The sequence below is a fragment of the Carettochelys insculpta genome, chromosome 4, assembly GCF_033958435.1.
Source record: "Carettochelys insculpta isolate YL-2023 chromosome 4, ASM3395843v1, whole genome shotgun sequence".
In the NCBI taxonomy this organism is placed as follows: domain Eukaryota; kingdom Metazoa; phylum Chordata; order Testudines; family Carettochelyidae; genus Carettochelys; species Carettochelys insculpta.
In genome coordinates this window covers 3,498,134-3,511,737 of record NC_134140.1, presented here as the reverse complement: position 1 = coordinate 3,511,737, position 13,604 = coordinate 3,498,134, and the positions used below count along the sequence as shown (strand labels likewise).

Genomic DNA, 13,604 nt, shown 5'->3' with positions numbered 1-13,604 from the left:
CCCTTCACTCCACTGGAGCTACAGCCGACCGACACCAGCTGGGACCTGCCGCCTTGACCCCACTAGAGCTACAGCCAACCAACACCAGCTGGGACCTGCCCCCTTCACTCCACTGGAGCTACAGCCGACCGACACCAGCTGGGACCTCCCCCTTCACTCCACTGGAGCTACACCCGACCGACACCAGCTGGGACCTGCCGCCTTAACCCCACTGGAGCTACAGCCGACCGACACCAGCTGGGACCTCCCCCTTCACTCCACTGGAGCTACAGCCGACCGACACCAGCTGGGACCTCCCCCTTCACTCCACTGGAGCTACAGCCGACCGACACCAGCTGGGACCTGCCGCCTTGACCCCACTAGAGCTACAGCCAACCAACACCAGCTGGGACCTCCCCCTTCACTCCACTGGAGCTACAGCCGACCGACACCAGCTGGGACCTGCCGCCTTGACCCCACTAGAGCTACAGCCGACCAACACCAGCTGGGACCTGCCCCCTTCACTCCACTGGAGCTACAGCCGATCGACACCAGCTGGGACCTGCCGCCTTGACCCCACTAGAGCTACAGCCAACCAACACCAGCTGGGACCTGCCGCCTTGACCCCACTAGAGCTACAGCCGACCGACACCAGCTGGGACCTCCCCCTTCACTCCACTGGAGCTACAGCCGACTGACACCAGCTGGGACCTGCCCCCTTCACTCCACTGGAGCTACAGCCGACCAACACCAGCTGGGACCTGCCGCCTTGACCCCACTAGAGCTACAGCCGACCGACACCAGCTGGGACCTGCCCCCTTGACTCCACTAGAGCTACAGCCGACCGACACCAGCTGGCACCTGCCCCCTTGACCCCACTAGAGCTACAGCCGACCAACACCAGCTGGGACCTACCCCATTGACCCCACTGGAGCTACAGCCGACCGACACCAGCTGGGACCTGCCCCCTTCACTCCACTGGAGCTACAGCCGACCGACACCAGCTGGGACCTGCCGCCTTGACCCCACTAGAGCTACAGCCAACCAACACCAGCTGGGACCTGGCCCCTTCACTCCACTGGAGCTACAGCCGACCGACACCAGCTGGGACCTCCCCCTTCACTCCACTGGAGCTACACCCGACCGACACCAGCTGGGACCTGCCGCCTTAACCCCACTGGAGCTACAGCCGACCGACACCAGCTGGGACCTCCCCCTTCACTCCACTGGAGCTACAGCCGACCGACACCAGCTGGGACCTGCCGCCTTAACCCCACTAGAGCTACAGCCGACCGACACCAGCTGGGACCTCCCCCTTCACTCCACTGGAGCTACACCCGACCGACACCAGCTGGGACCTGCCGCCTTAACCCCACTAGAGCTACAGCCGACCGACACTAGCTGGGACCTGCCCCCTTCACTCCACTGGAGCTACAGCCGATCGACACCAGCTGGGACCTGCCGCCTTGACCCCACTAGAGCTACAGCCGACCAACACCAGCTGGGACCTGCCCCCTTCACTCCACTGGAGCTACAGCCGATCGACACCAGCTGGGACCTGCCGCCTTGACCCCACTAGAGCTACAGCCAACCAACACCAGCTGGGACCTGCCGCCTTGACCCCACTAGAGCTACAGCCGACCGACACCAGCTGGGACCTCCCCCTTCACTCCACTGGAGCTACAGCCGACTGACACCAGCTGGGACCTGCCCCCTTCACTCCACTGGAGCTACAGCCGACCAACACCAGCTGGGACCTGCCGCCTTGACCCCACTAGAGCTACAGCCGACCGACACCAGCTGGGACCTGCCCCCTTGACTCCACTAGAGCTACAGCCGACCGACACCAGCTGGCACCTGCCCCCTTGACCCCACTAGAGCTACAGCCGACCAACACCAGCTGGGACCTACCCCATTGACCCCACTGGAGCTACAGCTGACCGACACCAGCTGGGACCTGCCCCCTTGACCCCACTGGAGCTACAGCCGACTGACACCAGCTGGGACCTGCCCCCTTGACCCCACTGGAGCTACAGCCGACCGACACCACCTGGGACCTGCCCCCTTGACCCCACTGGAGCTACAGCCGACCGACACCAGCTGGGGTCCAACTCTGTTGACTTAATAATAAAACAGCATCAATAAGCTTCCCATTATTCCCATTACATCAGTGTCCAAGCTGCTTCTGAGGCCAAGGGGAAGTCAGGACCCTGCCCAGAAGAGTGTAGCACCTGAGGGGCAAATTTCTCCCCGATCCTGGTGAGTCAAAACCCAGCCCAGAAGCCAGACCCTATAGCTCTCAGCCAAGGCTTTGCATCAGCACCTCTCAAAAGCACTTGGAAAGGAGGCCAGTAGCACCAGGCCCAGCTTGTGAACCAGAGGCTGGGTGACTTGCCCAAGGCCACGCAGCAGCCCAGCGGCAGAGCTGGGAACAGAGCAACACCAGTGGAGCGCATTTAGGAACCTGGCTCTAGGGCTTATTCTCCTCCGGGACCAACGCACCTTTTTCAGCGCCTCCATCTGTGTCAGGTCCCTGCGGCGGAGCCGCACCCACCGCCGCCGCCGGCTGGTATGGTACATCTTCTCTGCTGGCACCCAGGCCTTGGGCTTGCGGTCTGGAGGGATAGCGATGCCGTACTCCCAGCCTCAGGGAAAGGGAGAAGCCAAGGTGAGCAGAGAGATGGAGCAGCTGCCTTGGCATCCAACCGCTAAGTCATTGCAGACACATTCCAAACGAATTTCAGGTGGGGTGTTCTTAAACAACAGAGCTTGCTTTCCAGAGCCTGTCTGCCACATGCCTTCCAAGTGGTCCACACAGAGGATAGCAGCCTACTACTGCTGCTAGATGACAGAGTTATCCCCTTAGCTCAAGTGCTACAGGCTCTGGGCTTTGGACCAGATGGCCTTGGGCGAGGCTGATTCACGTAGGGGACTGTCCTGTGGATGTTCAACTCTAGGGTGAACTCCTTGGAACAAAGCCCTCTAGGGCACCCGGCTGGGTCCACCTTTCCTGTCCATCGTACAGGCTGGTCTGCAGCCCCCGTTGTCCAGCTGCGATTGGCGGAGGGGTTGACCTCTTGCCCCTCCGCTGCTTCACGGCTACTAAGCCAACGGTCCCTTCTGGCTTCCAACTAAGAAATTAGGGGATGGGGCAGCTCCCTGTTCCTGTGAGAGCACACTCCAGCACCAGCTGCTCTGCCCTAGCTCAGCTGCCCATCACCCTCCTCCTAGTAACCCCTTGTGCCCCGGCACATTCCTTTCCTCCTGGGCATTCAGCAACCTTTGGCACGCTCCCGCCGTTTGCGTGGCTCTGGCAACGCATTGGCAGCCTCTCTAGACCCAGGATTGCTTTGATTGCTCTCTGACTTCCTCTGGTCTATGTCCTTCTGGGGAGGAACCCCGGCTGTGACTGCACCAGGGGCCAACTGGCCCTTTCCCCAGCACTGGTCCAGCACACACAGGGGGATAACCAAGCCTTCGCCCTGCAGCATGAGTGCTTCCACCCCGCTAATGTCAGCGGAGTCATCCTTGTGGCAGACTGACAGGAGGGAGGACTCAAAGCACCAGCAACCCTTCAGCTCCCACTGGGGTGACCGAAAGAGCTGTGGGTGGGCACAGAGGAGACCCATGCAGAGGGAGGAAATGTTTTTCTCACCCTAGTGGACAAAGGGGACAGGGAGGCTGGGCTGGGGAGGCTGTGCAAAGCTCCTCTCCGGAGAGGCCGTGGCCATGGTGGGCAGAGCAAAGGGGAACGGGAGACGGGGTGGGGAGCTGAAATCTGTGTACGGCTCTGGCATACCTTTCTCATCAACAGCTCGGTTGAGATCCGTGTCCCATTCCACGTCTTCCCATTTCCACCCTGGGGGACACTCTATCTCCTCCTTAGGAAGCACTTTCTCCCCATTCTGGAAGACACAAGGGGACCCAACTGAGCCAGCCTCAGCCTACAACCTCCCCGACCGCCCACGCTCATGGACCTCCAGGGTGGCTCTGGCTGGGCCCAGCGCGCCTCAGGATTCCCAGTGATGAAGCCTGTAAGCCAAGGGCTGAATGGAGGGTCTGTCTCACATCAGTTCTGCATTGAGCCTGCGAGCCCTCCACAGCACAGAACGCCAGGCTGCATCCTGCTGCTTGGCACACATCATCTGCAGATGGGACAGTGTACAGACCATTGTCTGGGGAGGGCGACACTATTAATAAGTAATAATAACACCACCTCTCTTTTTCAGCAATAGATCTCAAAGCTCTCTACCCAGCAAGCCAGAATAGTTATCTTCATCTGATAGATGGGGAAACTGAGGAACAGAGTGGGCGGGGGGCATGGCCAAGGTCACGCAGCTGGCCAGTGGCAGAGCAGGGAACAGCATCCCAGGCCAATCAGGGGGTTGCCAGGGAAGGAATACCACAGTCTCCAGTGTCGGGGTGTGGGGAAGTTCTCACCACATCTGTGTAGGCCTCAGCCATGTGGATCCACTGGCCACCAGGAAGCCGGGCTTGATTCTCAAACACTTCCTCCACAAAGCTCATGTGACCAGCGTCTGTGTCATAAAGTAACCTGCGCCCAGGGAGGACGAGAGGGACAGAGAAGTGACTGAGAGGTCCCCCGCACCATCTCTACAAAGGCTTGTCCATTCAGTCGGCTGCTGCTTCATACATCCCACCCCGTCACCCACAGAACGGGAAATGCTCACCAAAGCCACTGAGCAGATGCCTAGAAAATCCCACTGGTTTGTGCAGGCTCTTCCAAAGCAGATGTGAGCCTGGATCCTGCTTCAGCTGGACATGCCATTCCAACTGCACCCACTTCTGGTGTGAACTTGCACTGCATTGTACAGCTGCCCATGTTCCGCCCCAGAGGTGGCAGTATTTTCAGGGTGGGCTAAGTGACACCTGCTTCTACTGAGCCACTCTCTTCTGACAACAGCTATGGGAAGCCCAAAGTACTGTGGATAGCACCCAGCCAAATTCATGGTCCATTTTAGTCAATTTCACAGTCACGGGGTTTCAAAAATCATAGATTTCATGATTTCAGCTGTTTGCATCTGAAACTTCACAGTGCTGGGATAGGAGAGGTCCTGCCTCTGAAAGGAGTTACGAGGAGATCACACAGCTACTGCAGGAGGGACTGCGGTACAGCTATCCTTACTTCTGCCTGGCGGCAGTGCTGTCTTCAGAGCTGGGCAACTCGAGAGCAGCAGCTGCTGACTGGGAGTCCAGCTCTAAGGGCAGAGCTGCTGCTGGCAATAGTGCAGTAGTAAGGCTGGTAATACTACAACCCCTTCAAATAGCCTTAGCATCCCCCCTGCAACTCCCTTCTGGGCACGGCCCTTAATTGAGAGAGGCTGGTCTCCCCCAGGAAATCTGCATGGGAGAGGGTAAAATCACACAAAAGATCAGATTGCAAAAAAGGGGGCACCGGATTCCACATTTCAAGATGCATTTCTCGTGGCCGTGAATTTGGTGTTATGGTTCCATTGGGCGGAGGTTCTCCGAGATGGGATAGCAATGCAGAGGGTTCTGCCCACCTGCACCGCGTACAGCTACAGTGACTCTGTTTAGGAGAGCAGGGATGAATGGAGTTAATAGTGTCACAGACACCAAGGCCCGAAGGGTCCTCCCTGATCATCCAGTCTGACCTTGAGGCATGGGCAAGGTGGGTCAGGATTGAAGACCACACCTTATCCCCTTGAGCCAGCCAGCTGCAGACCAGGGGAACAGACAAACTGGTGGGGAGCAGGACCAGGCCTGTGGTTACGTGCAGCAGCTTTTTAGCTTGCAAGCTCCTTTCAGCAAGGACCATCATTTTTGTTTGTGTCTCTACAGCACCTAGCACTCCCAGAGCCTGGTCCACAGCTGGGGCACTGAGGTGCTACTGCAATACAAAGTATCTCAATGTAATAGTTTAGGAAGCAGACAGAATTCCCAGCCGCTGTCAGGAGAAGAGGGGAACCTTGCACTCATGTCCCTCTAGGCCGCCAGATGGGCTGCTATCAGGTCACTATATCTGTTTTAGGCCTATGAGCGGTTATGTGATCATGTAGTCTGAGCTGCTATGTCACGAGCCCACAACAGACCCCCTGGAACAAAGCTTTTAGCTAAAGATCCAATCTGGATTTAAAAATTGTCACTGCTGGAGAACTAGTGAACTGATCAATGGCTCCAACAGTTAATAACCCACCCGGTTAAAAATCGGCACCTTATTTCTGAATGCATCTAGCTTCAGCTCGCAAACCCTGGATCTTGTTCAGCCTCTGCATGCTGGACTGGAAAGCCCATGATTAAACATTTGCTGCCCAGGCAAGTGCTTACAAGCAGCGACGTAATCACCTTTTATTGGCTCTAAGCAGATCAAACTCTTTGACCACCGCCAGAAGGCGGGTTTTCTATTCCTCTAATCCTTCTTGTGGCTCTTCTCTGAACCCTCCCCAGTTGCTTAACATCCTTCTTGAGTTGTGGACACCAGAACTGGACACAATAAGCTAACTTGAAGCAATCTACTCACGTCTTCTCTGGGCTGATGAACCAGTCCCCAGCCCACGTCCAGCCAACGGAGGGACGGAAGCTGTCCTTGGGCAGCTTGATTTTGCCGGTCACATCGCTGTATTTGGGGTATGTCAGGCCCGTCGTTCCCCAGTTCCCAACCAACGCCAGCTTCACCTGGTTCTCATACTAAGACATCAAACCAGAGAGACACTTTCAGGATAAGAGCTGGGCTGAGGAGCAGAGCGACATCACAGAGAGACCCCCCATGGATCTGCTACTTCGCTAATTCAAAACACAGGTAAACACCCACTCGGACAGAGCACTCCATCAGACAGCCAGTCTCAGGGATCTCCTCAAAGGAGTGGCCTGAGAAGCAGGCACCAGAGAACATGGTCATGATCTCAACAGCAGCTGGCATGAATGAGATTTGAATCAGTGACACGAGGGGGAGGTCCCTCTGGTCTGTCCCCTGGCTCAGGGTTTTCAGGCAATGAGAGTGTTTCTACCTGAACTGTGGCTGTCATTCCTTCCACCAACTCACCGCAGAGCCCTGAATTCTCTGCCTTCCAGGGCAGGGTGCATACCCATCACGTTAACGCCCCCACAGGGAAGAGCTCAAGGACAACTCACGGTTTCTGCAAAGACGGAGAGTTTCCCTTCCGCATACTTGTTAAACTCCTTCTCGTCCACAGCCAGCCCAAACCAGAGCTGAACCCGGACCTGGGCTGGGATCCGGGGGCCCATCACCTCTTCCTGTGGGTACTACCAAAGAAAAGGAACTCAATGAATATTCTCAGGGCAGCCGCAGCATTCAGAGCCCCAGGCTGCTCAGGGTTGGTGCCTGTCCAACTGGGATGAGAGAAGGTGGAAGCAGAGCCCCCAGTCACTGCAGCCAATGAGATGGTCACCCGGACCTGGAAAGGAGCATATGGTGTGCGCCTTGGTGGCTGCCCACCCTAGAAGCTGCCCTGGGAGAGCAAAGCCCCTCGCTGCCCCCGACACACAGCTGTGCCCATCAGGGATCAGGGCCAGTGGCAGAGCCATTCTCCAGGCGACCTAAGGAGCCCAGCTGCCGGCTGCACTTTCCCAGGGCTGTAATAGCTGCCACACCAACCTTACTGCAGGTAATCCAATCATGGTCATCGACTCTGACCCTGGGCGCTTATTGCTGCTCCAACCACTGGGCATGACTGCCTGCACCCCAGCTTCTGCCATGACTGTCCGTGCCCCTTTGCCGTGGCCTCTGCCATGTTCCATGAGCACAAGCAGGTCCCTGCTCTCCGGACAGCAGTGGCAGCCTGCTCCAGGAACACAGGCTAGTAATGGTACTTCAGCATCGTGTTCATAGGATGTTCAGCTCCCTCCATCCTGTAGCTGGGGTAGTGCCCACACTGGGCAGGGGGCTGCAGGCCCAGGTGAGGATCTGCCCGCCCACAGCCCAAACAGCTTACAGTCCACAAGTAAAGGGGGCAGGCAAAGAGAAAGTGAGGCAGAGAAAGGCATGCAAGTGAGTGAGGCTGAACAGCTGAAGGGTGACCACAGCAGGCAAGGGACAGGGTGAAGGGTGGTCCAAGACCACATGTCTCAGAACACCACACTCCCATCTGTGTGCCCTGAAGCTGGTCTGTACCAAATGCCCACCTACCAGCAAACAGGGTCTGGGGCAGCCCCAGGTTCCACATAACCTCGGAGCCCACATGAATGGCGAACAGCAAGTGCAGGCGGTGTAGGTCTGGCACATAAGTACAGCAGACTGAGAGCACCATGAGGCACCCCCAGGAGCAATAGGAACTGGAGGACATAGAATTAGAGAATTCTAGAGCTGGAAGGGCTCTCGAGAGGTCACCAAATCCAGTCCCAACACCGACTAGACCATCCCTGACAGGTTCGTCTGACCTGCTCTTAAATATCTTCAATGACAGAGATGCTAGAACCTCCGTAAGCAATTTATTCCAATGCTTAACCTTCCAGACAAAGTTGTTCCTAATGTCCTACCTAAACCTCTCTTGCTGTACAAGCCCATCGCTTCTTGTCCTAAACTCAGAGGTTAAGGAGAATATTTTTTCTCCCTCCTCTTTGTACCACCCTTTTGGGTATTTGAAAGCTGTTATCCTGTCCCGTCTCTTCTCTTTTCCAAACTAAACAAACCCAGTTCTTTCAGTCATCCCTCAGAGGTCATTTCTAGACCTTTACTCATTTTAATTGCTCTTCTCTGGACCTTCTCCAATTTCTCCACATCTGTCTTGAAATGTGGTGCCCAGAACTGGCCACAATACTCCAGTTAAGGCCTCCTCAGCACAGAGCAGAGGAGAAGAATGACTCCTTGTGTCTTGCTTACAAAACTCCTGTTAATGCCTCCCAGAACACACCGGCGTCACAATGTTGACTCATATTTAGCTTGTGGTCCATTACGACCCCTGGATCCTTTTCCGCAGCTCTCCTTTCTAGGCAGTCGCCTCCCATTTTGTATGCAACGAAACTGATTGCTCCTCCCTAGCTGCAGGGCTTTGCATTTGTCCTTATTGAACTTTCATCCTATTTACCTCAGACCCTTTCTCCAGACATAAGTGGGCATGGCCAGAAGAAGCCATGTTAATCACTACCTGCACGGCCATGCTGGGAGGCCTGAGATAGTGGAATCAAACGTTTCAAGCTCCCTGGCATACCCTTGATTAATGGTACTGCACAGGGAGGCCAAGTGCTGGGGCCAACTTCTGTCCAGTGATGCTGGTGTAAACCCAGAGTGACTCCTCTGGAGTTAGGGACACCTCCAGAGTGACACCCGAGTAAATGAGTGCAGAATCTGGTCCCTTCTCTGAAAAAGGCCCAACTGCTGCTACCTCTCAGGAGTGTACCTGGATCTGCTCTGTGGTCTTTGCATAGGCATGCAGGTGCACAGTAACTTTCAGTGCTCGTATCGCATCTGACAACATCAAACCGCTTCCCAAGCATTAACTGTAACACACCGACCAGCTGTGTTGTGTACCCTGCCACTAGCGGGTAACAGCCTACTACCGCAGCCAGGTAGTGGAGTTACTCTGTGAGCACTTGTGGTGGGGGCCTGTGTTCTAGGGCTCAATCCCTGATGAAGACCAGTTCTTTGGGATGGGAGGAGTTGTTACTACAGCCAGGTGGAAAATGGTTTCCCTGTCCCATGAAAATGTTTGAAATCTTGCCTGTTTTGCATCAGAGGAAAGCCTGAGACCTTTTGAATATTTTGGTGAAAAGCTAGAGAGACAAACGCACCACAAAAAAAGTCACTACCGGGGACCGCATGGTGAATCAGGCAAAGCACAGACTCAAATCCAAGTCTCCCATGTGAATGTCTTATCCATCCAGCGACTGGTAACACTGAGGCAGAGTGCTCATCACTTCCTGCTCATTTGCTTTCACGTTGACCGACCCTTTCCTGGCGTGGTCGCCATCCCTGGAGGTTTTTAAGTCCCAGCTTGACAAGGTTGCGGCTGGGGTGACTCAGATGGGGTTGATTCTGCTTGAAGCAGGGGGCTGGACTAGATGACCTCCTGAGGTCCCTTCCAGCCATAGGATTCTATGATTTCCTGTGAAAATTTTTGGTGACTCAGGAAACTTCCAACAAAAACCTAGTGTGAAAAACACCTGGCCAGATCTGGCTCTTCCATAACCATTCCTCACAGCACCCTTGTGAGCTAGGTAGACTGGGGAAACTGAGGCAGTCCACCGTGAAATGACTTGCCCAAGGTTCCACAGCAAGCCAGGAAAAGAACCCAGGTGTCCTGGATTATATTTAAACTACAAGAGAGCAGTCTTATGGGCCACCAACATATTTTCACCCTGCAAAGAGCAGGGGGGAGGGTTGGTGCTGTTTATCTACTGGTGAGATGACCTTCAAGACACTGAAAGCAGCCAATGTACTTGAACAAAAATAGAAAAAATAAATGGCAAAATGTCTCATTTGGTTTTTTTGCTCTTGCTTTTTTTTTTTTTAAGTGATGTTAGTTTTCCATCCATAGCTGACACTGAGAAAAAAAAACAATATTTTCTGGTTCTCTCCTTCCTGCCAGCTGTTGTGTTTTTTTAAGAGCTGCAGCTCCCAAATGGGTAGGACTGGAGAGAAGACATTTCGTACGAGACACAAGACGCTTTTTCTTTGGCAAGGGGATCATAGCTCCAGGTCATTTGAGTAGTTGCGGGTTGGGAATTAAAAGCCCCCTCAGCCAAATTCTGTTCTTGTTGACAACTGGGTAACCCCACTGACTGCAATGGGGGTGATGAAACAATTCCAAAATGTTGGCCCTTAGTGGAGGTCAGACCCAAAAGCATCTGTGCTAAAAAGCACAGACCTCCAGGCCCAGAGCAGTAGGCCTGGCTAACTGGTAGCACTAATAGGCTGTTATCTCCTGCAGCCACAGAAAGCCAAACTCACCCTGAACCAGGACAGAATTGTGAGTAAGGGACTCTGGGTATGTCTACACTGCATTAAAAGACACATATCTGCAAGTCTCGGGAACCAGACTAACTGAGACCTAGGGAAAGCTATTTCATCTCTCCCTGCCTTGGCTCATCTGCAAGAAGAGAAGAATTGCAGGTCCTCGTGTCTCAGCAGTATTGAGGGACACCACCACCATGGTGGGTGAGACAGATGGTCAGCTGCAGAATGACTGCACCTTGGCCTACCCCTGTGATCGCCTCTCGTCTTACTTCTAGACTCCGAAGACAGAAGGAACCTTCGTGGCCGTGTAGTCCAACATCATGCCCACTGCAGGCCACCAAATCTCACCCACCCACTCCTAGACTCGACCTCAACCTCGGGACGAGCCACTGAAGTCCTCACGTCAGGACGCAGCATCCAACCAGGCCTGGCTCACCATGACCAGCAGGTGTTGTGGTACCACCCAGTACACAAAGGTCGGTGGTCCACTCTGTTCCAGGTGGAACAGCATCTGCAGGGGAATAGGGGGCAGTGGCAGCTTTGGCGCTGGGCAAAGACACAGATCCGTGTCAATGGGTATTGTGGGAGCAGGTTCTCCAGGACAGCTTCCCATACCTGCTGGGCAAGTGAAAGCTGTTCTATTGGGAAGGCTGCCAGCACCCACCCCGCCCCCTGGGAATGCTGACACTGTGAGGTGCACTGCACCAGGAAACATCTTCCCCCAAGGACGAGGACAGCTCCCCAGAGGACAGCAGATGGGGCTGTGCCATGCGCAGGAAGCTGGTGTAGCCCTACGGGTGGTACCATCTGTACGTGCTGGGGTTGGGGTGCAGAATCCACCTCTGCCACAAGCTAAGCATATTCAGTATATTTCATGCCAACGTCAGAGGCCAAGTCCCATGCTGCCAGTTTACAGAAGGGGAAATTCAGTCACAGAGGGGCAACACAGCTTACCCAAGCACACTCAGCGAGCCAGGATTAGAATAGGATCTCTTGACCCCCTGGCGGCCCCAGGGAGGGGCAAATTTCACCCACTGAATTTCACCCACAAATTTCACCTACCCAGCAGTGAGGGGGATTCCCTGAATCACTGGCGAGCATGCGCCTCTCCTGCTCGCTTCGCAACCCCAAACAACAGCGGAATCCCTCCTCTAAATATCTGCTGTTTTTCCAAGAGCTGCTGGGTTTATTCTTCCCTGTTCACAGATTTCCCTGCTGGGTTTTGTCGGTGACTTTTTCAGGGGAGAGAAAACCGTTATTCCAAACAAATACACATTCCAAAAAGCCCAACCTACTTTCAAAAATATCGTCTGCAGTTTCCCACAGTTCTTGCCACAGCACCTGGCACTGGTCCTGGAGAAAAGGACTTCGTGGGCTGGCACCCGGGCGTAAGCCACGCGCTTGTCTCCTCGGAGCATCCAAATCACTATGTCTGGCAGGCTGTTCTGGGGCTGGAAAAGAGAGCAGCAGACAAATCACATCTATTCAGCCTCCCCAAATCAATACCATGAGTCAACAAAACTCTGGGCTGAAAAGTGAGCCACAGAGGGGAACGGTGGAGTCTCAGCCGGCCTCACCACAGCTCCAAGACAGCTGGCAGGGATGCTGAAAGCAGAGCCGGGAAAGACCCATCATTATGAAGGTATTACAGTAAGGCGTGTGTGCCCCGGCAGAGAACAGGGCCCCGTTATGCTAGGGACTACGTAAACACAGAGTAAGACAGCCTCGCCCCAAAGAGCTTACCGTCAAAAGGGACCCTCTGCAGAAAGGGTGGGAGGGAAACCGAGGCACCAAACAAGCCTGGGGGTTGGCCAAGATCACACAGCAGGTCAGAGCCAGGAACAAACCCAAGTCTGAACCCTGAGCCCTGCCCACTGGATCGCCTTGCCTCCCTGCTAGGTGACTAAACCCCAGTCAGCAGCCGCTTTGTTGGGGCGTTTTCCTGTGTGTGAAAGCGGTCAGGCGACCTGACCTCAGCAGGACCCCGGGCACCCAAAGCCCCTGCCCACAAAAGCATCAGGTGCAGTGACAGCCCCTTGAAATGCCGGGGTGTAGGGGAAGTCCCCAATACCAACAAGAAGAGGAGAACACAGACTGAACAACCGATCGCAGGGACAGAGGTGCAGGTCCCAGGGTCCAAACAAGGGATCCAACAAGGGCACCAAGCAGAGGACCACGGACAGTGTCCGCTGCCCCGAGGTGGCACCCAAGGAGCCAGCGGACACCACATATGGGAACCCTGCCCCAGAGTCATAGAGAAACCACTCCCAACCCCAGGCAGCTTCCTCCTCCCGGCTGGGTGGCTGAGGAGGATACCCCTGGAGAGAATGGGCCCAGCACAGCCAGGGGAGCGTATCCTGTGATGGGCTCCATCCCAGTTCTTCCGAGTCTCCTGCTCACAGAAGCTGTGTCTACACGTGCACGCTACTTTGAAGTAGCGGCACTAACTTCGACGTTAGGCGGCGAGACGTCGAAGTCGCTAACCCCATGAGGGGATCGGAATAGCGCCCTACTTCGACGTTCAACATCGAAGTAGGACCGTGTAGATGATCCGCGTCCCGCAACGTCGAAATTGCCGGGTCCTCCATGGCAGCCATCAGCTGGGGGGTTGAGAGACGCTGTCTCTCCAGCCCGTGCGGGGCTCTATGGTCACCGTGTGCAGCAGCCCTTAGCCCAGGGCTTCTGGCTGCTGCTGCTGCAGTGGGGGATTCATGCTGCATGCACAGGGTCT

The 13,604-nt window shown here is 55.2% G+C and overlaps 1 protein-coding gene across 7 annotated transcripts in view; it reads right to left on the bottom strand.

Moving 5' to 3' along the window:
• The window catches only part of DYSF (dysferlin), a 304,879-nt gene that overhangs the window by 166,169 nt on the left and 125,106 nt on the right, over positions 1 to 13,604 (bottom strand). For all 7 annotated transcript variants that reach the window (XM_074992197.1, XM_074992191.1, XM_074992196.1 and 4 more), the window contains 6 exons: positions 12,169 to 12,324; positions 7,093 to 7,224; positions 6,482 to 6,648; positions 4,420 to 4,534; positions 3,779 to 3,884; positions 2,482 to 2,624 (listed from right to left, as the gene is read on the bottom strand). In XM_074992197.1, coding sequence (XP_074848298.1) covers positions 2,482 to 2,624; positions 3,779 to 3,884; positions 4,420 to 4,534; positions 6,482 to 6,648; positions 7,093 to 7,224; positions 12,169 to 12,324 — 819 coding nt within the window. The remainder of the gene's footprint in view (positions 1 to 2,481; positions 2,625 to 3,778; positions 3,885 to 4,419; positions 4,535 to 6,481; positions 6,649 to 7,092; positions 7,225 to 12,168; positions 12,325 to 13,604) is intronic.